Raw genomic sequence first — 25,316 nt, 5'->3', positions numbered from 1 at the left:
GAGGAATAGCACCCCATCATTGGAATACCATACTGAAATAGAATACCATATTGAAATCAAATCTGATGTTTTTTTCATTTTTATTTGGTGTGCGTTGGAAGAGGGGTAGTCTTATACGGCGAGTATAGCTCAAACCCTATATTTTAACAGGAAAAGTAGGGGGTCGTCTTATACGCCGGCAAATACGGTAACTAAATAACTAAAACTAAATGAATACTATACTCTAATAGCAGGAACACAGAGACATGGTTTTAACAGTTTCTCCAAAGGTGGGACAGTTAGGAGCTCTGGTTGCAATTTGCTGCTAAGCAGAAGTGAAAGTGAAAGAAATTCTGATGAATACAGATCACATAGACTTTCCCTAGCACCGATTCAGATCACATAGACTTTCCCTAGCACCGATTCAGATCACATAGACTTTCCCTAGCACCGATTCAGATCACATAGACATTCCCTAGCACCGATTCAGATCACATAGACATTCCCTAGCACCGATTCAGATCACATAGACATTCCCTAGCACCGATTCAGATCACATAGACATTCCCTAGCACCGATTCAGATCACATAGACATTCCCTAACACCGAAGCAAGTTACAGACAAAGGGTGACTTTCCGGGAGCAAAGACTGAATACCGATGATCTGTAGGATAATATCTCTATGCGCAGGAAAGTATGGAGACAGACCGGATCCAGAGACAGAAGGAACACACAGTAGGTACTCTAAACTGACTAATACAGTATGTCCCGTAGATTGAAGGCTCCATCTCATTTTTCTAGTTGGGGATGAGGTTCAGGTTCATGTACCCATGGGTGCACAGTATATGTTTAAGGATTGATGTTGAGGTTTGCAGTCTTGGAAAATTATTGTGGGAATTTGGCAGACCAAAATTCTTCTGTACTTCCTGTCTTCCTCTCCAGATGATTCCCCCCCCCCCCACCTTCCTGACCAGGCCATTTTTTGCGATACAGAGCTGCGTTACTTTAATTGACAATTGCGCGGTCATGCAATGCTGCACCCAAATTACATTTTTAGTCTTTTTTTTCCCCCACAAATAGAGCTTTCTTTCAGTGGTAGTTGATCACCTCTGTGTTTTTTTTTATTTTTTGCGCTATAAACAAAAAAAATGACCGACAAAGTTTAAAAAAAGCAATATTTTTGACTTTTTGCTATAAAACATGTCCAGTAAAAAAATTTTAAAAATCAAATTTCGTCATAAATTTAGGCCAAAATGCATACTGCTCCGTGTCTTTGCTAGAAACAATCCCAATACATGTAAATTAATTGCTTTATGTGAAAGTTATAGTGTCTACAAATGGTAGTATATATACTGTGTTGTCTTAAATCATATATGAGAGTTCTTTTGCCAGAGATGCATTTATTCCGATAAAGATATTTGTTACAGATGACAGGAATCCAGCTGAATACTTGTAAATGTTTTGTCACCCGTGTCCTGACCTATGCTCTGTCCTATGTATCCTCCTTGTGCTCTGTCCCATGTATTCTCCTTGTGCTCTGACACAGGTGTCCCCACTTGTGCTCCGGCCCAGGTGTCCCCACTTGTGCTCCGGCCCAGGTGTCCCCACTTGTGCTCAGGCCCAGGTGTCCCCACTTGTGCTCCGACCCAGGTGCCCCCACTTGTGCTCCGACCCAGGTGTCCCCACTTGTGCTCCGACCCAGGTGTCCCCACTTGTGCTCAGGCCCAGGTGTCCCCACTTGTGCTCCGACCCAGGTGTCCCCACTTGTGCTCCGGCCCAGGTGTCCCCACTTGTGCTCCGGCCCAGGTGTCCCCACTTGTGCTCCGACCCAGGTGTCCCCACTTGTGCTCCGACCCAGGTGTCCCCACTTGTGCTCCGGCTCAGGTGTCCCCACTTGTGCTCCGGCCCAGGTGTCCCCACTTGTGCTCCGACCCAGGTGTCCCCACTTGTGCTCCGACCCAGGTGTCCCCACTTGTGCTCCGGCCCAGGTGTCCCCACTTGTGCTCCGACCCAGGTGTCCCCACTTGTGCTCCGACCCAGGTGTCCCCACTTGTGCTCCGGCCCAGGTGTCCCCACTTGTGCTCCGGCCCAGGTGTCCCCACTTGTTCTCCGTCCCAGGTGTCCCCACTTGTGCTCCGACCCAGGTGCCCCCACTTGTGCTCCGACCCAAGTGCCCCCACTTGTGCTCCGACCCAGGTGCCCCCACTTGTGCTCCGACCCAAGTGCCCCCACTTGTGCTCCGACCCAGGTGCCCCCACTTGTGCTCCGACCCAGGTGTCCCCACTTGTGCTCCGACCCAGGTGTCCCCACTTGTGCTCCGGCCCAGGTGTCCCCACTTGTGCTCCGACCCAGGTGTCCCCACTTGTGCTCCGGCCCAGGTGTCCCCACTTGTGCTCCGACCCAGGTGTCCCCACTTGTGCTCCGACCCAGGTGTCCCCACTTGTGCTCCGGCTCAGGTGTCCCCACTTGTGCTCCGGCCCAGGTGTCCCCACTTGTGCTCCGACCCAGGTGTCCCCACTTGTGCTCCGACCCAGGTGTCCCCACTTGTGCTCCGGCCCAGGTGTCCCCACTTGTGCTCCGACCCAGGTGTCCCCACTTGTGCTCCGACCCAGGTGTCCCCACTTGTGCTCCGGCCCAGGTGTCCCCACTTGTGCTCCGACCCAGGTGTCCCCACTTGTGCTCCGACCCAGGTGTCCCCACTTGTGCTCCGACCCAGGTGTCCCCACTTGTGCTCCGGCCCAGGTGTCCCCCACTTGTGCTCCGACCCAGGTGTCCCCACTTGTGCTCCGACCCAGGTGTGCCCACTTGTTCTCCGTCCCAGGTGTCCCCACTTGTGCTCTCACCCAGGTGTCCCCACTTGTGCTCTCACCCAGGTCTCCCCACTTGTGCTCTCACCCAGGTGTCCCCACTTGTGCTCTCACCCAGGTTTCCCCACTTGTGCTCTCACCCAGGTGTCCCCACTTGTGCTCCGACCCAGGTATCCCCACTTGTGCTCCGACCCAGGTATCCCCACTTGTGCTCCGACCCAGGTGTCCCCACTTGTGCTCTGACCCAGGTGTCCCCACTTGTGCTCTGACCCAGGTATCCCCACTTGTGCTCTCACTCAGGTATCCCCACTTGTGCTCTGTCCCATTTGTTCTGTGACCTGAGTTAATATAAACATTTTCCCCATTCAGTACAATGGCAAGCACTCTGATTGGCCCCTTTTATTAGCATGTTTGATCTTATGTGTCTAGACCTAGACTAGCTGTATGCATAGCTCTTAATTAAAAAGTTAAATAGATACTACTTGTATTGTTTATGGCAAATCTGCTCTCCACCATAAACAAGCACATCATGAATATTTAAGACTTTTCCCAATCTATTTGCAACTAACCTGCTCTTAACCTTCCCCTGACTCTCCATAGATTTACACAAAAACAGGTTAACCCAACAAAGGTGAGGTACTTACCTCCTGCATGCATTAACATAGTAAGGAGTCCTTTTGGTGTGTAAAGTGGTCTTATCACTGGCCTGTCCAAGAATGAACAGTATATGTTTCAATGTCTTCAATACATATATATTACACACAATATACTACATACTGGAATTTGTTTTCCTTTTCTATACTAGTAATGGCGGCAATCAGTGACTTATAGTGGGACTGTAGCGAGCATTCTGACACTGAGGGAGGAACTGACTAATGGCCACTGAAATCCCCAGTGACACCAATACAGTGATCAGTGCTAATAAAAAGCGCTGCCACTGTACTAATGGGACGGGGCAGGAAGGGGTTAACATCTGGGGCGATCAAAAGGTTAACTGTGTGCTGTGTGTGTTTTATTAGGGAGACATGCTGTGCAGAGAGATACAAAGCAGCATGTCCTTGCTGGCAGGAGAGAGATCCGTGTTGTTTACACACAGTTCTCTCTCCTGTCAGTGATACCCGCGATTGCCGGCCGGGACCTGGTGATCGACATCTGTAGCCTCCAATGGCGTCAGGTTGGGTGGCACGCACGCGCCCCCTACCTGGAGATGCAAAATTACATATATATATATACGTGATTTTGTGCAGCACTGCCACCCTGTAGCAGTAGTTCTGCTATAGGGCGGTCAGGAAGCGGTTAAAGCCCAACTCCAGACAAAAAAAGGTTTCCCCTGCAGTTGGGCTGTGCCTGTACTGCAAATGTAAACTGCTTATTTTGTCCAGGGGAGAGGAGAAAGCTGTATACTCACCCCTTCCTCCACTCCACTGGGAATTGGGCCCCAAAGAGGGGCTTCTCAACACCAGCTGCCATGGAAAGTTGGACTGTTGTGTCTGTGTGAATAGAAGACAGGAGGATCACATACTGTTTTTCCTTCCACTTCACTGCTAGCAATTCATCATTTCTCAAGCAAGCTTCCTTTCCCATTTCTGGGGTGTTTACAAGCCATTGGCGGATGCCTCAGCAATTAGGTCACACTGTCACATGAGCCAATTCCAAGACGGAATAAGTCAACAATTTAGCCAAAGCGCAGGAGTTAGTAAAAACATTGTGATATTTATTAAACAAACACAAGTGCCAAAAAAAAACGCAAAATTATTCCTAAACAAATGCTGCTACTCATTAGTGTAAACACAAAAAAAAATGAAACCATAAAACAGCGCAAATAAATTACAATAAATATTAAATAAAGGAAATAATCCAAAAAAACTATAATACATATAAAGTAAAAAATAAAAATTTTCTATAAATTAAATAGAATAGTCCCACTCCAAATTATTAAAATGAATAAGGTGAGTAGAATACAGTTGAAAAGTCGTTATCCAAAAAGACCCTCGACCCGTGTTCACACTGTGCTAGTCAGATCACATACCGCACTCACCAGATAGTGGTGAAAAAAACACCTTATTTTTGGGTTTTGGACCCAATCAATACAGCCTCCAATCACCAGGTGTACATGGACTTCCCCCACTGCAGGTAGGATATACAGTATGCCTTAGACCTCCAAAATGTAATATCGACCAGCCTCCAACCTCCAGGATCAACAGAAATCACTCGCCAGAAAAAGGATGATCGGTACAGAGAAAAAAAATATATACAGTTGTGTTCAAAATAATAGCAGTGTGTTGAAAAAAGGGAATAAAGCTCAAAATCCTTCTAATAGCTTTTATTTCCATCCACACAAATGCATTGGGAACACGACACATTCTATTCCAAATCAAAACAGGAAGAAAAATACATCAAATTTGTGTTGTTCCTCTAAAATAATTGAAGAAAAGTGAATATTAGACGGTTCATAAAAATCGCAGTGTTTGTATTCTTCTTTACAAACTCAAACATTCACTATATAAACTGAGAAATGTTTGAAGATTTTGCTTTCCTTTGAATGACTTCATGAATATTTGGTTGTAGTCGCACTGTTTCTGAGAACTGCTGTACATCTGTGTTGCATGGAGTCACCCAACTTCTGGCCCCTGTGATCAGGTATTCCAGCCCAGGATGATTGGACCACATTCCACAGTTCTTCTCTATTTCTTGGTTTTTCCTCAGAAACGGCATTTTTGATGTCACCCCACAAGTTTTCTATTGGATTAAGATCCGGGGATTGGACTGGCCACTCCATAATGCCCATCTTGTTGGTCTGGAACCAAGATGTTGCACGTTTACTGGTGTGTTTGGGGTCATTGTCTTGTTGGAACACCCATTTCAAGGGCATTTCCTCTTCAGCATAAGGCAGCATGACCTCTTCAAGTATTCTGATGTATTCAAACTGATCCATGATCCCTGGTATGCGATAAATAGGCCCAACACCGTAGTATGAGAAACATCCCCATATCATGATGCTTGCACCACCATGCTTCACTGTCTTCACAGTGTACTGTGGCTTGAATTCAGTGTTTGGGGGTCATCTGACAAACTGTCTCCGCCCACTAGACCCAAAAAGAACAATCTTACTTTCATCAGTCTACAAAATGCTGCGCCATTTCTCTTTAGGCCAGTCAATGTGCTCTTTGGCAAATTGTAACCTCTTCAGCACGTCTTTTTTTCAACAGTGGGACTTTGCGGGGCCTTTTTGCAGATAGCTTGGCTTCACATAGGCGTCTTCTAATTGTAACAGTACCTCTACAGCCTCATTCCCCAAAAAAATGCTACAATCCATAATTACGACTATCCCGAAACCCGATAAAGATCCTCTAAATGTCCAGAATTATAGACCAATATCACTACTCAACACAGACATAAAGCTATATGCTAAAATAATAGCCCAAAGACTCCTCCCCTACCTACCTACATTAATCCACCCAGACCAAGTAGGATTCATCCCCGGTCGCCAAGCTCCTGACGCAACTAGGAGAATCATATCTCTTCTCCATAACCTAGAATTCTCCAAACAGCCCTCCATACTACTATCCTTAGACGCGGAGAAAGCATTTGATCGAATACACTGGCAGTTTATGCGTTTAACCCTACAAAAATTCGGCATCACGGATTGGATGTTATCAGCCATCTTTTTCCTCTACTCCAATCCCTCTGCCAAAGTATTAACAGATGGAACACTATCAGATCCCTTCAACATCACAAACGGCACCAGACAAGGTTGCCCTTTATCCCCCATATTATTTACACTACTCATTGAACCCTTAGCTTCAAAACTAAGAAACGACCCATCATTTTCAGGAATTACTCACCTCCACACAGAACGCAAAATCAGTTTACTCGCAGACGACATCATACTAATGATAACCAACCCACATAAATCTCTCCAAACGATTCGTTCAATTCTCCAAAATTATTCGGAAGTTTCCTATTACAAACTTAACGAACCTAAATCCTCCATCTTAAATCTCCACACACCTATCCATACCCAAACATCACTAGCCAAACAATTTCCCTTCTCCTGGGAACAACACAACATACCCTATTTACGAATTAAACTCACCGCAACAATAGACCAATTATACCCTGCAAATCATAAATTACTACTTGAATCCATTCCACGAGAAATCTCAGCACTCCCTACATCATCACTCCCCAAACTGGGACGAGTAGCGACTCTGAAAATGTTCATATTACCAAAAATTCTATACATATTCTGCACTCTCCCTATTCCCATTCCCAATATCTTCTTCTCTAAACTACAAACATATCTTCTTCTCTAAATTCCTCTGGAATTCTAAAAAACCCAGATGTACTACAAATCTACTATTACGTCCAACATCCAGAGTAGGATCAGGCCTTCCACACTTAAAATCGTACTACAATGCGACTCTTCTTGACCAAATATACTTTTGGTGGCACCCAACAAAAGAAAAATTATGGTCTGCCATGGAAACACTCCCATTGCTCCCACTTTTACCTCGAAACATACTCTTCACACCGCAAATACCCCAAACCAAATACCTACTTAAACACCCTTGTATCCAAGCCTCTCTCCAAGCCTGGTACAACCTCACAACTACTAAATTTGAAAATACTAAACACATACCCACCCCAATCAATATACTACACCTCATCACTCCATCCCTAACTCTATTACAATGGGAAAAATCCGACCTAACCGACATAAAAGATCTCTACACAAATCACAATTTGGAATTGTTCCAGACTCTCCACAATAAATTTAATCTACCCGCAACCGAATACTTCACCTACCTGAGAATAGCTCACTGCTTACGAACAAATATTCCTCATTTTATGAAAGTTCCTACCACCGCATACCAATTTTTTAACAAAACAAAATATCCAAGTAAAGGTATCTCTACCTTTTACACAGTAATAGTACACTCACTATTCACCCTACAATCTTCCTCCTTAATTAACTGGGAAAAAACGCTCCTACAGCCAATACCTCCACACTTGTGGGAAAAAACATTCACCATCACCTATAGAGCCTCACGATGTAGTTCTCATTGAGAATCGTACCTAAAAATACTACATCAATGGTACTTAACACCCGTTAAACTTTCACTATATTATCCACAACACTCCTCCTCCTGTTGGAGACAATGCGGAGAAATAGGATCAACGCTCCATACACTATGGACATGCAAATCCCTCAAATCCTTCTGGAACAGCGTCTTCCAAATGTTCTCAACATTATCTAAAACTCCAATAACCCCAAACGCTGCTCTAGCACTCCTCCATATTGGAATCAACGATTTCCCTCGAGACTCCCGTACCATTATTATCCACACATTATCGGCAGCTAAAATAAACGTAACAAAATTATGGAACACTACTAAATCCCCTTCTCTTACTTCACTGATAACAGATCTTAACTTCCAATGTGATATGGAAAAAGATCTGCCCTAAACAATTCTACCTATCACACATTTAAGCTCCATTCGTCTCGAAGGTTACAAAACCCAAACTGCTCTGTAAAATTCTGATAAATTCACTATAAAATACCTTGACCCATCTGCCTAGACTGGTGCACTTACCCTTCCCTTCCCTCTCCCCTTTCCCACCTCCCCTATTTCCCGACTCCTTGTTCTCCACCCCCTATAGATCTCTTCTGCAACCTTACCTGGTTCAGAATATACTGAGCATACCTCTCATGCCAACGCCACTTATTCTAGTATTACCCCCAGCCAAATGGTGGGGAAAATATTGTTTTGTTTACTTTCCTGCACTACATTATTTATAACTGAACCTACAATGTCTTGTTATTAAAACTTCAATAAAAACTATTGAAATTAATTGTAACAGTCCTCACAGATAATTCACACCTTCTTTCATCTTCCTGGAGCTGATTGTTGGCTGAGTCCGCGCCATTTTGGCTATTCTCCTATCCATTCCAATGGTAGTTTTTCGCTTTCTTCCACGTCTTTCAGGTTTTGGTTGCCATTTTAAAGCATTTGCGATCATTTTAGCTGAGCAGCCGATCATTTTCTGCACTTCTTTATATGTTTTCCCCTCTCCAATCAACTTTTTAATCAAGGTACGCTGTTCTTCTGAACAATGTCTAGAATGACCCATTTTCCTCAGAATTTCAGAGAGAAATGCACTGTAACCAGCATGTCCAACATTTGCTGCCTTCCTTCCTTAAATAAGGGCAATAATTGCCACCTGTTTTTCAAAGAATGAATGACCTCACTAATAGAACCCCACACTGCTATTATTTTGAACACGCCCCTTTCAATGAGTGATTCAATGACAGAATCAGCAGCATGCATGTCATGACTGTTGGGTCTGTTGGATTTCTATTACTCTACTACACCTGCTAGGAAATTATTTGCCATGTAGGAATATCATTTCCACCAAAAACAGTGATTGATCTGGTTAGTGATGTCTGACTGCTATTATTTTGAACACAACTGTATGGTGTAATACTGCAAAACAGTGAAAACAGTAGCACTCAGTAGCACTCTCCCTTTACCATTTGCCCTCCAGAAGGTTTAAAACTTTCATGACCAAGGCATTTTTTGCTATTCGGCACTGTGCTACTTTAACTGACAATTGCAAGGCCATGCAACACTGTACCCAAATTAAATTTATATAATTTTTTTCACATAAATAGAGCTTTCTTTTGGTGGTATTTGAGCACTATTGGGGTTTTTATTTTTTATTATCTAGGTGAAAAAATTCCAAGAATTTTTGAATACTTTGTGCAAGTCAAGTACAAACATTAGTGCTCCACCCCAAGTAGTCTGCAAGTGTTCTTTCTTCTATCATCTCTTTCTGTCAGCCTTCCTTTGTTATCTCTCCTCACTCTCCAACATACTCTTACTAACTCCCTTTGTTGCTATAATGCCCTCTCGCCTCAAACTCTCTCGATTACCCCTCCTCCCCACCCCACAACCTGTACATATCACCCTCACGTCTGCCTTCTCAATATTCTTGCACTTATCATCTCCTGCTCTCTTAGCCCACATAATGTCACAGCTCCAAAATCACTGCAGCATTGGTCTTCATATAAATCCTGCACCCATCTCACCTCCCTCACCCTCCTACTACTACTAACTTCCGAAGTCATCATCCCAAACCCTAGCCCTCCACCATCAAACTCCAACCCACAGAAGCAGCCCTTCACTGGCATCAGCCGCAACCCTCTGTTATCTCAATTCCCCTGCTTCCATGCACCAGCCCCCTGGAATGTCCGCTCAGTCTCTAACAAACTTCCTTCTATCAATGACCTCTTCCTCTCCGACTCCCTCAACCTTCTTGCTATTACCGAAACCTGGCTCTAGGAATCTGACTCTGTCTCTCCAGTTGCTGTCAGGGTCCTGTCCACGGCAGGAGTTCTGGAAGATCTGGTGTTTCTGCCAATACATGGCCGCAGAAGGACACATCAGCCTCAGTCTGGTGCCAGACAGCCTTTATAGGGAGGCTCATCACTTCCTCTGGTTGATGGATGATCTCTAGCTCCCCGTACCCTGTTCCTGTTTTCTGTTTCCTGTGGTTCTGACTTGTGATTACCTGTTACCGACTCGGCTTGCTCCTGGACCTGTCTACTCTGATTTACCCCTGATCTGACCTCGGCTTGGCTTACGGATACTCTCTCCCTCTCGCTCCTCTGTGTATGACCTCGGCTATCCCATCTGACTACAACTGCTCTGATTCCCACCTGGTACCTGACCTCGGCTTGAACCGACTATCCAGTAAACATCCAAATCCCGGAAGGGCTATTTAAACTGTCTGCTGTGGTTATCTCACTGCCGTATGGTCTTTTCCCCATGCTCATGTTTCCTGGCTTCCGTGATTGATTCCTGTTGCCAAACCAGCCTGTTCCTGACTTCTGCTTGATCGCCTCCTGCCCTGACCTCTGGCTTGTCCTCGGATTATTCTTCTGCCTGCTCCTATTTGATTGATCTCTTGTTACTGAACCTGGCCTGTGACCCGACTACTCTTCCACCTGCCGCTTTAAGCCTGATCTGTCTCACCAATATCAAACCCGGCTCGTCTGACCCTGCATCCTCAGCACACGGTGCTCCGGCATCCATCCATCCTGCACAGATACATCTACACCCTGCTCTGGCCTGCAACTCATCAGCCCTCCAGCTGTTACTGGACTGATCTCAGGCACTCATACCCCACCGTGCTCCTGCGACCGCTGTTCCACCATCAGCAGTCCTTGAGCCGGAGTTGTACGGGAGGTCTGTCTCTTCACGTCAGGCTCACTATCCAGGTACATGGCACCTCCTGTCTGCAGACCTATCTCCGTGCACCAGCTGTGCTTCTGAGTGGACCACCAACCAGCACTCCTACAGGCGACCTGTGCAACTTTGGGCCTGACTCTCGCTGTCCCACTCTCAGGGGAGTCCGGAACTTAGCCGCAAAGGGAAGCCCTCTTCATTGGCCTCCATCACCAGGTACGTGATAGTTGCACACTCCCATGGTGGCCTCCTCTGGACTCAATATCCCAGACCCAGTGGAGGAAAAGAAGGCGGAATTAAACTTCTTCTTTCCCCACAAAGCACATTCCAGGTTCTTCCTACACCTCCCTCTCTGTCCCTCTGCTCTTTTGAAGTGCACTGTATTCATATCTTTTCTCCTGTTTGTCTGAGGATCGCAGACATCTACCCGGCTCCTGGCCCAGTTTCACGGTTTCTTGTTAACTTCACGGCATGGCTACCATATTTTCTCTCCTCTGAGGTGCCTGCCATCATCCTTGGTGACTTTAACATCCCAGTCAATGTTAACACCTCAGCCACTTCTCAACTACTCAACCTAACCTCCCCTCTAACACAATGGACAAAATCCACCACCCACTCCAATGGCAACACCCTTGACCTTGTGTTCTCCCACCTATGCACTCCCTGTAACCTCTCTAACACCTTTTCCTCTCTCCGATCACAACTTTATCAGCTTCACACTCTCCCTGTCTCCTACATCCCAGCCTCCTTTTTTTTCCATCCTAAACTCTCTAACCAGCATCTTCAACCTCTCACTCTCCATGGGCACCTTTCCGTCCCCGCTCAAACATGCTCTGGTTACCCCCATACTTAAAAACCCTTGCTGGACCCAACCTGTTTGAATAACTTAAGACCCATCTCCCTGCTCCCATTTGATCCAAGCTCCTCGAGCGCCTTGTTCACAACTGTATGAACTGTTACCTCACTGACAAACAACATTCTCGATCCACTACATCTGGCTTCTGCCCACAACATTCCACTGAAACTGCCCTACTAAAACAACCTACTAACTGCTAAAACCAATGGCCATTGCTCCATACTCATATTCCTAGACCTTTCCACTGCCTTTAATACAATCGACCACCCGCACCTCTTCAGTAAACTCCACTCCATTGGCCTCCATGACTCTGCTCTCTCCTGGTTCTCCTTTTACCTTTCTCAGTGCACTTTCAACATCACATTCAACAACTCCTCCTCCGCTCCTCTTTCCCTTTCTGTTGGGGTGCTCCAAGTCTCTGTCCTTGGGCCCCTCCTTTTCTCTCTCTATACCTCCTCCCTGGGCCAATTGATAACCTCCCATGGCTTCCAATACCATCTCTATGCTGGTGACACCCAGATCTATCTCTCTACTCTCCAGCTCACCTCCTCAATCTCCTTACGCCCCCACCCTGTCTTCTTTTGGGCATTCTTTGAAAACCCACTTATTCAGGGAAGCCTACCCCACCTCCACCTAAAAACTATCTTTGAGCCACCTTCATCAGCTCATCTCCTACAGTTATCACCTTTTGTACCACCTCCCCCTTCCTTTAGATTGTAAGCTCCATGAGCCGGGCCCTCCTATTCCTTCTGTACTGAAATGTATTGTAGTTTTGTCTCCCTTTATATTGTAAAGCACTGCGCAAACTGTTGGCGCTATATAAATCCTGTATAATAATAATAATAAAAATATTTGAGCTCCGCTGTCTTCCAGTTCTGGAAGAGCATCAAAGGACGTACTCCCAGAACCCTGCCTCCTGCGTGCACCCCATAGGGTGCGCAGTAGGCACGCTCTGTGGCCGCTGTATTCTTTGGTGCACTGCTGATTACAGGTCAAGGTAAAGGGCCAATCACAACTGATCACATCTAAACAGACTTGCCGGTTAGTCCTTTCCTCACACACTATGTCTGTATGAGAAAAGGAGATCCGATACCCAGCAAGGTTTTCAGTACATGATTTACACTCATAATCAATGCCCTGATTATCATTGCAGCCCCATCAGTGCCAATCAGTGCCCATCTGTGCAAATTAGTGCAACTTATCAGTGCCCATCAGTGTAGTTTATCAGTGCACATCAGTTCTGCCTATCAGTACCCAATAGTGCCGCCTAACAGTGCCCATCAGTACAGCCTCATCAGTGCAGCCTCATCAATGCCCATCATTGCTGCTTCATCAGTTCAGCCTCATCAGTACACATCAGTGCAGCCTCATCTGTGCCAATCAGTGCAGCCTATCAGTATAGCCTCATCAGCGCACATCAGTGAAAACCTCCTGCCTTCTCCAGACTGCAATCAGACCAAAGAAAATTCCCTATGCTGCTTTTAAAACTTTCTCGGAGGCGGATGGGGACTTTGAACAGTTGTGCACCATCCATGATGAGCAGCAAGCTAACCGGTCGGGCTGCAGGTGCATTCAGGACTGTACCCGACAGTTACTGCTTGGATTATAATTTTGTTAAGGAACACTTGCTGGCCCGCTACGCTCTCACCCCAGAGGCATACCGCTTAAAGATCTGGGCACTCAAGAAGAAACCCCAGGATACTTTCACTGAATGGGGACATCAGTTACAACACGCTGCCCGCAGCTGGGTCCGAGGGTGTCAGATCACCAAGCTGGAGGAACGGTTGCAACTGCTGTTACTGGAGCAGTTTTACAATGGCCTATTTCTCTCCTTAATATTGATAATAAACTCCTTGAGAAAATCCTCTTGTCACAGTCCCCCCTCCCTCACTCCCTCTCTTCCACCCTCCCTACCCCATTGCATGTCCCTGCGCCTGCACGTAGCCCACATAAAGTGGTGTGCTGGGCACCAGGGAGCTGCCGCCTCCTGCGGCGAGGATTACACCTCTCCTCAGCTTGGCGCTGAGGAGTCTGCCGCACCCCTGTGCCTGCATGTGGATTCTCCACATGCAGGCCACCTAGGTGTCTCTGCACGCCCCCCTCCCTGTGTCTCGGTGGGCACAGCACTCCCTGTGTGCGGCCGGAGTGAGAGGGTGGGGCTTGTTGCCCCGGAAACCCAACTCTGGGGCTGCCATTGCCATGGCAACCTGGGAGCATCCTGCTCCGGCGATAAAAGACCACAGCAGGACCCCAGTGGGGAGATCTTTCCCTGCTCATGACCCAGAGGGCTGTGAGAGGTCTGAGCTGTGGCCAGACCCTACAGCCAAGCCAGACTTAACCCTTCCCTGCCAGCCTTCCTTCTGCTGTGTCCCCTCTGCTGGGAGCCTGGATTATCCATTGCCTGCCAGCCTGCCCTTCTGCTGTGTGCCCGGATTACCCATTGCCCGCCAGCCTGCCCTCTGCTGTGTGCCCGGATCATCCATTGCCTGCCAGCCTGCCCTCTGCTGTGTGCCCAGACCTACCCATTGCCTGCCTGAACTTCCCTCTGCTGTGTGCCCGGACTTTACCCATTGCCCGCCAGCCTACCATCTGCTGTGTGCCCGGATTATCCATTGCCTGCCAGCCTGCCCTTCTACTGTGTGCCCTGAGTACCCATTGCCACCAGCCTACCCTCTGCTGTGTGCCCGGATTACCCATTGCCACCTGCCTGCCCTCAAATGTGTGTCCGGATTACCCATTGCTGCGTGGTCCTCCTTTCGCATTTGTCCTGTACTTGTAACATCCCCACTTACTTCTTGTCCCTGGATATTAGGAAAGCCTTTGACATGGTCTCGTGGCCCTACCTTGACTTCATTCTATGTCACTGGGGCTTTGGAACTCATTTTCTGATGTGGATCTCCTCCTTACACTGTGAACCATGGGCTTGCGTTAGATACTTGGGGCACAAGTCAGCCTTGTTTCTAATCCTTCATGGCACCCACCAAGGCTGCCCGCTTCATCTGTTGCTCGTCGTCCTAGCCATTGAACCTTTGGCCCTCTTGATAACAGCCAATCCTGATATACGAAGATTTGAGTTAGGAGGTTCCCACTATAAGTTTTGCCTCTTTGCTGATGACGTGCTCCTCTTTCTCACCTCCCTGCTGACCTCCACTCCAACTTTACTCCGACTCCTCCAGGATTTCGGCCATATCTCCGGCCTTCACATTAACCCCAAAATGTCGATAGCATTAAATGTCTGCCTACCTACTCAGGAGCTGGTTCATCTACAACAGGTTCTACCATTTACTTGGTCCCAGCAATCCATTCCCTATTTAGGTATTAAACTGACTGCTAGCCCATCGGGCCTTTATTCTGCCAATTACTTACCTATGCTAACCCACCTTACTAGCCTCATGACCAAATGGTCCTCCCTGCCATTGGCCTGAATGGGCAGAATCACTGCTGAGAAAATGTCCATTCTTCTTAAAATATATTTGTTTAGAGTCTTACCCATTGCAGTGCCTGAACATTTTCTCCGCATTCTGCAGCAACGAGCTTACACATATATCTGGGGTTCCATCCGTCCTTGTATACCTTGCGGTTAACCATACATAAATCTAAGCTTATGGGCGGCCTGGGTCTCTCAGATTTTACCAAGTATTACCAGGCTGCACATCTTACACAATTGCCAAAGTACCATGCGATGCATGAAATCCCTCAACGGGTCATTCTTGAATTGGTTGACTGTGATCCTCTCTCAGTCGCTAATCTACTATGGCTTAGACTTTCAGATCGTTGGACGCCTTGTAATCCAATACGTCTCATTATGCTTCGCTCTGGGACAGACTTAAAATCCCACAATTCTCTTCAGTCACCCCATAATCCCCTACTACCGTACTTTCAGAACCTGGCTTTCCCCCTGGCCTGGTCCTCCCCATGTTCCTTCAAGCACTGCTCCTTGGCAAACCTGCTCCACACCCACCACGTCTTGACCAATAGGGGCTTCAAATCCTTCTCTTCCCTCCATGAGTCACACTCTATACCGGCTTCAGAAATCTTCAGATATCTTCAGTTGAAGCATTTTTATGCTCTGCTTACCTTTCAATCCCATTCAGCCTGTTCTATGAACTTTTTTGAATGCTCTTGCTACAGGGACCCACATAGGCGAGGCCTTATCTCTGCTCTCTATAATCTTCTTTTAAGTCCTGAGTCTTCGCCAAGACCTATTTATGTATCTAAGTGGGAGAAAGATCTTGAACATCAGTTGAGCAGATTGGGATCGCATTTGCTCAGGTACCAAGTCCTCCTCGCAGAACGTAGTAGCTGTAGAGACTAATCACAAAGTTTTGACTCAATGGTACTTAGTGCCGGAGAGGATTGCTAAATATACCCCCAGCTATACTTCTGATTGTTTTCGGGGCTGTGCGATGGTAGGAACATATTTTCATATTTAGTGGTCTTGCCCGGCTGCCCAAGCTTTTTGGGTTGAAGTTTTCATATGCTGTCCATTGCTTCTTGAAAAGCCACTATCAAAAGAGCCAACCATAGCACTTTTAAATCTTCATTCCCATATCCAAATCCCAATGCAAATCACTATGACAGCTAAGTAGATTATGGCCAAATCGTGGAAGTCTCCATCTCTGTGTATTCTAGTAGTTAGGAATAAGGTTACACATGCAATGATTCACGCCAAAGTGGAAGCCACTATTATGGACTCTGTCCCCAAGTTTCTGTTGATCTGGACCCTTTGGGTGGAACTTTTCCTCCCACCGAATTTTGATGATTCGTTGCTCCTCCCTTAACATCCCCTAGTCTTGCTCTATGGTGGTCCTATGTGCCAAACTATACATTGGTCCAGTCCCGAGATTGCCTCTTCTCTTCCAGAAGTCACACATCCCTCCATCCCCTCCTCTATTCCCCCCCTTGGTCTCTCCTAATTTTCCCCTCCTTTTTTCTACTTGCTACCGCTTTTTTACCTACGCCTTACATGGAACCATCATGTAGTTCTTAGGAATAGTACTCCCTATTTAGAGCATATCCATGTTTTAACCCCTTTTGTATTACATTATTCTCTAATGGTTCCCTGTTGTATGTTTTTGTACAACATTTTCCTTTTTGCCTTAGCTCAACATGTCCCCCTTTTTTACTGTACATGTATTTTGCATGTCCTACGCTTGTTATTGGCTTTGGAAAATTCAATAAAATGTTTGAACAAGAAAAAAAAAAGTTATAATCCTATACTAACAGTTGATCCAGAGGAAAGCAAAACACCCAGCAAAGCATGATCCAATTTGCTGCTGCAGGGGAAAAAATTCCTTCCTGATCTCCTGAGAGGCAATCGGATATTCCCTGGATCAACTTTACCTATAAATGTTATATCCAGTTATATTCTGTGTATCCAAGAAAGCATCCAGGACTTTCCTACAGCAATCCACTGAGCTGGCCACAACCAACTCTTGAGGGAGTCTATTCCACATTCTCACAGCTCTTACTGTGAAGAAACCTTTCTTACTAGAAGATTAAATCTCGCTTCCTCCAGACGTAAAGAGCTCCCCCTTGTTCTCTGTGATGAACTCAGGGGGAATAACTCTACACCAAGTTCACTATATGAAACACTGATGTATTAATAATGGAGATCATATCCCCCCTTATGTATTATACATGGAGATCATATCCCCCCTTATGTATTATACATGGAGATCATATCCCCCCTTATGTATTATACATGGAGATCATATCCCCCCTTATGCATTATACATGGAGATCATATCCCCCCCTTATGTATTATACATGGAGATTATATCCCCCCTTATGTATTATACATGGAGATCATATCCCCCTTATGTATTATATATGGAGATCATATCCCCCCCTTATGTATTATACATAGAGATCATATCCCCCTTATAAATTATACATGGAGATCATATCCCCCCTTATGTATTATACATGGAGATCATATCCCCCCTTATGTATTATACATGAAGATCATATCCCCCTTATGTATTATACATGGAGATCATATCCCCCTTATGTATTATACATGGAGATCATATCCCCCTTATGTATTATACATGGAGATCATATCCCCCCCTTATGTATTATACATGGAGATCATATCCCCCCTTATGTATTATACATGGAGATCATATCCCCCCTTATGCATTATACATGGAGATCATATCCCCCCCTTATGTATTATACATGGAGATCATATCCCCCCTTATGTATTATACATGGAGATCATATCCCCCTTATGTATTATATATGGAGATCATATCCCCCCCTTATGTATTATACATGGAGATCATATCCCCCTTATAAATTATACATGGAGATCATATCCCCCCTTATGTATTATACATGGAGATCATATCCCCCCTTATGTATTATACATGAAGATCATATCCCCCTTATGTATTATACATGGAGATCATATCCCCCTTATGTATTATACATGGAGATCATATCCCCCTTATGTATTATACATGGAGATCATATCCCCCCTTATGTATTATACATGGAGATCATATCCCCCTTATGTATTATACATGGAGATCATATCCCCCCTTATGTATTATACATAGAGACCATATCCCCCCTTATGTATTATACATGGAGATCATATCCCCCCTTATGTATTATACATAGAGACCATATCCCCCCTTATGTATTATACATGGAGATCATATCCCCCCGTATGTATTATACATGGAGATCATATCCCCCCTTATGTATTATACATGGAGATCATATCCCCCCCTTATGTATTATACATGGAGATCATATCCCCCCCTTATGTATTATACATGGAGATCATATCCCCCTTATGTATTATACATGGAGATCATATCCCTCCTTATGTATTATACATGGTGATCATATCCCCCCCCTTATGTATTATACATGGAGATCATATCCCCCCCCCTTATGTATTATACATGGAGATCATATCCCCCTTATGTATTATACATGGTGATCATATCCCCCCTTATGTATTATACATGGAGATCATATCCCCCCTTATGTATTATACATGGAGATCATATCTCCCCTTATGTATTATACATGGAGATCATATCCCCTCTTATGTATTATACATGGAGATCATATCCCCCTTATGTATTATACATGGTGATCATATCCCCCTTATGTATTTTACATGGAGATCATATCCCCCTTATGTATTATACATGGAGATCATATCCCCCCTTATGTATTATACATGGAGATCATATCCCCCCTTATGTATTATACATGGAGATCATATCCCCCCTTATGTATTATACATGGAGATCATATCCCCCTTATGTATTATACATGGAGATCATATCCCCCCTTATGTATTATACATGGTGATCATATCCCCTCTTATGTATTATACATGGAGATCATATCCCCCCTTATGTATTATACATGGAGATCATATCCCCCCTTATGTATTATACATGGAGATCATATCCCCCCCTTATGTATTATACATGGAGATCATATCCCCCCCTTATGTATTATACATGGAGATCTTATCCCCCTTATGTATTATACATGGAGATCATATCCCCCCCTTATGTATTATACATGGTGATCATATCCCCCTTATGTATTATACATGGAGATCATATCCCCCCTTATGTATTATACATGGATATCATATCCCCCTTATGTATTATACATGGAGATCATATCCCCCCTTATGTATTATACATGGTGATCATATCCCCCCTTATGTATTATACATGGAGATCATATCCCCCCTTATGTATTATACATGGTGATCATATCCCCCCTATGTATTATACATGGAGATCATATCCCCCCTTATGTATTATACATGGAAATCATATCCCCCCTTATGTATTATACATGGAGATCATATCCCCCCCTTATGTATTATACATGGAGATCATAACCCCCCTTATGTATTATACATGGAGATCATATCCCCCCTTATGTATTATACATGGAGATCATATCCCCCCCTTATGTATTATACATGGAGATCATATCCCCCCTTATGTATTATACATGGAGATCATATCCCACCTTATGCATTATACATGGAGATCATATCCCCCCCCTTATGTATTATACATGGAGATCATATCCCCCTTATAAATTATACATGGAGATCATATCCCCCCTTATGTATTATACATGGAGATCATATCCCCCCTTACGTATTATACATGGAGATCATATCCCCCTTATAAATTATACATGGAGATCATATCCCCCCTTATGTATTATACATGGAGATCATATCCCCCCTTACGTATTATACATGAAGATCATATCCCCCTTATGTATTATACATGGAGATCATATCCCCCTTATGTATTATACATGGAGATCATATCCCCTTTATGTATTATACATGGAGATCATATCCCCCTTATGTATTATACATGGAGATCATATCCCCCCTTATGTATTATACATGGAGATCATATCCCCCCTTATGTATTATACATAGAGACCATATCCCCCCTTATGTATTATACATGGAGATCATATCCCCCCCTTATGTATTATACATGGAGATCATATCCCCCCCTTATGTATTATACATGGAGATCATATCTCCCCTTATGTATTATACATGGAGATCATATCCCCCCCTTATGTATTATACATGGAGATCATATCCCCCCTTATGTATTATACATGGAGATCATATCCCCCTTATGTATTATACATGGAGATCATATCCCCCTTATGTATTATACATGGAGATCATATCCCTCCTTATGTATTATACATGGTGATCATATCCCCCCCCTTATGTATTATACATGGTGATCATCTCCCCCTTATGTATTTTACATGGAGATCATATCCCCTTTATGTATTATACATGGAGATCATATCCCCCCTTATGTATTATACATGGAGATCATATCCCCCCTTATGTATTATACATGGAGATCATATCCCCCCTTATGTATTATACATGGAGATCATATCCCCCTTATGTATTATACATGGAGATCATATCCCCCCTTATGTATTATACATGGTGATCATATCCCCCCTTATGTATTATACATGGAGATCATATCCCCCTTATGTATTATACATGGAGATCATATCCCCCCCTTATGTATTATACATGGAGATCATATCCCCCCCTTATGTATTATACATAGAGACCATATCCCCCCTTATGTATTATACAAGGAGATCATATCCCCCCTTATGTATTATACATAGAGACCATATCCCCCCTTATGTATTATACATGGAGATCATATCCCCCTTATGTATTATACATGGAGATCATATCCCCCCCCTTATGTATTATACATGGAGATCATATCCCCCCCTTATGTATTATACATGGAGATCATATCCCCCTTACGTATTATACATGGAGATCATATCCCCCCCTTATGTATTATACATGGAGATCATATCCCCCCCTTATGTATTATACATAGAGATCATATCCCCCTTATGTATTATACATGGAGATCATATCCCCCCCTTATGTATTATACATGGAGATCATATCCCCCCCTTATGTATTATACATAGAGACCATATCCCCCCTTATGTATTATACAAGGAGATCATATCCCCCCTTATGTATTATACATAGAGACCATATCCCCCCTTATGTATTATACATGGAGATCATATCCCCCTTATGTATTATACATGGAGATCATATCCCCCCCTTATGTATTATACATGGAGATCATATCCCCCCCTTATGTATTATACATGGAGATCATATCCCCCCCTTATGTATTATACATGGAGATCATATCCCCCCTTTATGTATTATACATGGAGATCATATCCCCCTTATGTATTATACATGGAGATCATATCCCCCTTATGTATTATACATGGAGATCATATCCCTCCTTATGTATTATACATGGTGATCATATCCCCCCCCTTATGTATTATACATGGAGATCATATCCCCCTTATGTATTATACATGGAGATCATATCCCCCCTTATGTATTATACATGGAGATCATATCCCCCCTTATGTATTATACATGGAGATCATATCCCCCCTTATGTATTATACATGGAGATCATATCCCCCTTATGTATTATACATGGTGATCATATCCCCCCTTATGTATTATACATGGAGATCATATCCCCCCTTATGTATTATACATGGAGATCATATCCCCCTTATGTATTATACATGGTGATCATATCCCCCCTTATGTATTATACATGGAGATCATATCCCCCCTTATGTATTATACATGGAGATCATATCCCCCCCTTATGTATTATACATGGAGATCATAACCCCCCTTATGTATTATACATGGAGATCATATCCCCCCTTATGTATTATACATGGAGATCATATCCCCCCTTATGTATTATACATGGAGATCATATCCCCCCCTTATGTATTATACATGGAGATCATATCCCCCCTTATGTATTATACATGGAGATCATATCCCCCCCCTAATGTATTATACATGGAGATCATAACCCCCCTTATGTATTATACATGGAGATCATATCCCCCCCTTATGTATTATACATGGAGATCATATCCCCCCTTATGTATTATACATGGAGATCATATCCCCCCCTTATGTATTATACATGGAGATCATAACCCCCCTTATGTATTATATATGGAGATCATATCCCCCCTTATGTATTTATACATGGAGATCATATCCCCCCTTATGTATTATACATGGTGATCATATCCCCCCCTTATGTATTATACATGGAGATCATATCCCCCCCCTTATGTGTTATACATGGTGATCATATCCCCCTTATGTATTTTACATGGAGATCATATCCCCCCTTATGTATTATACATGGAGATCATATCCCCCCTTATGTATTATACATGGAGATCATATCCCCCTTATGTATTATACATGGAGATCATATCCCCCCCCATTATGTATTATACATGGAGATCATATCCCCCCCTTATGTATTATACATGGAGATCATATCCCCCTTACGTATTATACATGGAGATCATATCCCCCCCTTATGTATTATACATGGAGATCATATCCCCCCCTTATGTATTATACATAGAGATCATATCCCCCTTATGTATTATACATGGAGATCATATCCCCCCTTATGTATTATACATGGAGATCATATCCCCCCCTTATGTATTATACATAGAGACCATATCCCCCCTTATGTATTATACAAGGAGATCATATCCCCCCTTATGTATTATACATAGAGACCATATCCCCCCTTATGTATTATACATGGAGATCATATCCCCCTTATGTATTATACATGGAGATCATATCCCCCCCTTATGTATTATACATGGAGATCATATCCCCCCCTTATGTATTATACATGGAGATCATATCCCCCCTTATGTATTATACATGGAGATCATATCCCCCCTTTATGTATTATACATGGAGATCATATCCCCCTTATGTATTATACATGGAGATCATATCCCCCTTATGTATTATACATGGAGATCATATCCCTCCTTATGTATTATACATGGTGATCATATCCCCCCCCTTATGTATTATACATGGAGATCATATCCCCCTTATGTATTATACATGGAGATCATATCCCCCCTTATGTATTATACATGGAGATCATATCCCCCCTTATGTATTATACATGGAGATCATATCCCCCCTTATGTATTATACATGGAGATCATATCCCCCTTATGTATTATACATGGTGATCATATCCCCCCTTATGTATTATACATGGAGATCATATCCCCCCTTATGTATTATACATGGAGATCATATCCCCCTTATGTATTATACATGGTGATCATATCCCCCCTTATGTATTATACATGGAGATCATATCCCCCCTTATGTATTATACATGGAGATCATATCCCCCCCTTATGTATTATACATGGAGATCATAACCCCCCTTATGTATTATACATGGAGATCATATCCCCCCTTATGTATTATACATGGAGATCATATCCCCCCCTTATGTATTATACATGGAGATCATATCCCCCCTTATGTATTATACATGGAGATCATATCCCCCCCCTAATGTATTATACATGGAGATCATAACCCCCCTTATGTATTATACATGGAGATCATATCCCCCCCTTATGTATTATACATGGAGATCATATCCCCCCTTATGTATTATACATGGAGATCATATCCCCCCCTTATGTATTATACATGGAGATCATAACCCCCCTTATGTATTATATATGGAGATCATATCCCCCCTTATGTATTTATACATGGAGATCATATCCCCCCTTATGTATTATACATGGTGATCATATCCCCCCCTTATGTATTATACATGGAGATCATATCCCCCCTTATGTATTATACATGGAGATCATATCCCCCCTTATGCATTATACATGGAGATCATATCCCCTCTTATGTATTATACATGGAGATCATATCCCCCCTTATGTATTATACATGGAGATCATATCCCCCCTTATTTATTATACATGGAGATCATATCACCCCTTATGTATTATACATGGAGATCATATCCCCCCCCTTATGTGTTATACATGGTGATCATATCCCCCTTATGTATTTTACATGGAGATCATATCCCCCCTTATGTATTATACATGGAGATCATATCCCCCCTTATGTATTATACATGGAGATCATATCACCCCCTTATGTATTATACATGGAGATCATATCCCCCCTTATGTATTATACATGGAGATCATATCCCCCCTTATGTATTATACATGATATCATATCCCCCCTTATGTATTATACATGGAGATCATATCCCCCCTTATGTATTATACATGATATCATATCCCCCCTTATGTATTATACATGGAGATCATATCCCCCCTTAATCTCCTCTTCTCAGTAAAGAATACATTCAGTTCCTCTAATCTTTCCTCATAGCTGAGCTCCTCCATGCCTCTTATCAGTTTGGTTTCCTTTCTCTGTACTTTCTCCAGTTCCCCAGTATTTTTTTTTGAATTGGTGCCCAAAACTGAACTGCAGATTCCAGATGAGAATTTAGCAATCCTCCTACCTCGTTCTTTTCTCCAGATCGGAAAGCCTCTATCCAAAAGCCTGGTTTTTATAATTTCACATTCGTTATCAAAAAGATAATTTGTTGAACAATTTCTGCATGTTTGGATGAACTCCCCTATCAGTATTGCCTTAAAGTGATTCTAAAGGATATTTTTATTGTAAAATAACAAACATGTCTATACTTACCTGCTATGTGCGGTGGTTTTACACAGAGCATCTTGGATCCTCCTCTTCTCGGGTCCCCTGCAGGCTCTCCTGGCTCTTCCTTTCTTTCGGGTGCCCCCATAGCAAGCAGCAAGGTTTTCTACCTTCCTTCATTGAATGCTAAAAAACCTTCAGCCTTTACAACCACTTAATAGTGTGGAAAGATTGACAACTAGTGGCAAATAAAGTGATGTTCCCTTCACAAGACTTACGAA

At 43.6% G+C, this 25,316-nt stretch overlaps 1 protein-coding gene across 2 annotated transcripts in view; it reads left to right on the top strand.

Annotated features, from left to right (window-relative positions):
* Positions 1 to 345: 345 nt before the first annotated feature.
* Positions 346 to 25,316, top strand: part of LOC149441007 (uncharacterized) — a 50,438-nt gene continuing 25,467 nt past the window's right edge. For both annotated transcript variants that reach the window (XM_089657879.1, XM_089657878.1), the window contains exon 1: positions 346 to 714. In XM_089657879.1, coding sequence (XP_089514005.1) covers positions 639 to 714 — 76 coding nt within the window. In that variant the 5' untranslated portion in view covers positions 346 to 638. The remainder of the gene's footprint in view (positions 715 to 25,316) is intronic.

This window comes from Staurois parvus, unplaced genomic scaffold (genome assembly GCF_062004578.1).
Source record: "Staurois parvus isolate SC_StPar_1 unplaced genomic scaffold, SC_StPar_1.0 ptg001037l, whole genome shotgun sequence".
Taxonomy (NCBI): domain Eukaryota; kingdom Metazoa; phylum Chordata; class Amphibia; order Anura; family Ranidae; genus Staurois; species Staurois parvus.
Note: the sequence above shows the minus strand (reverse complement) of the source record. Positions and strands in the feature narration are given on the sequence as shown.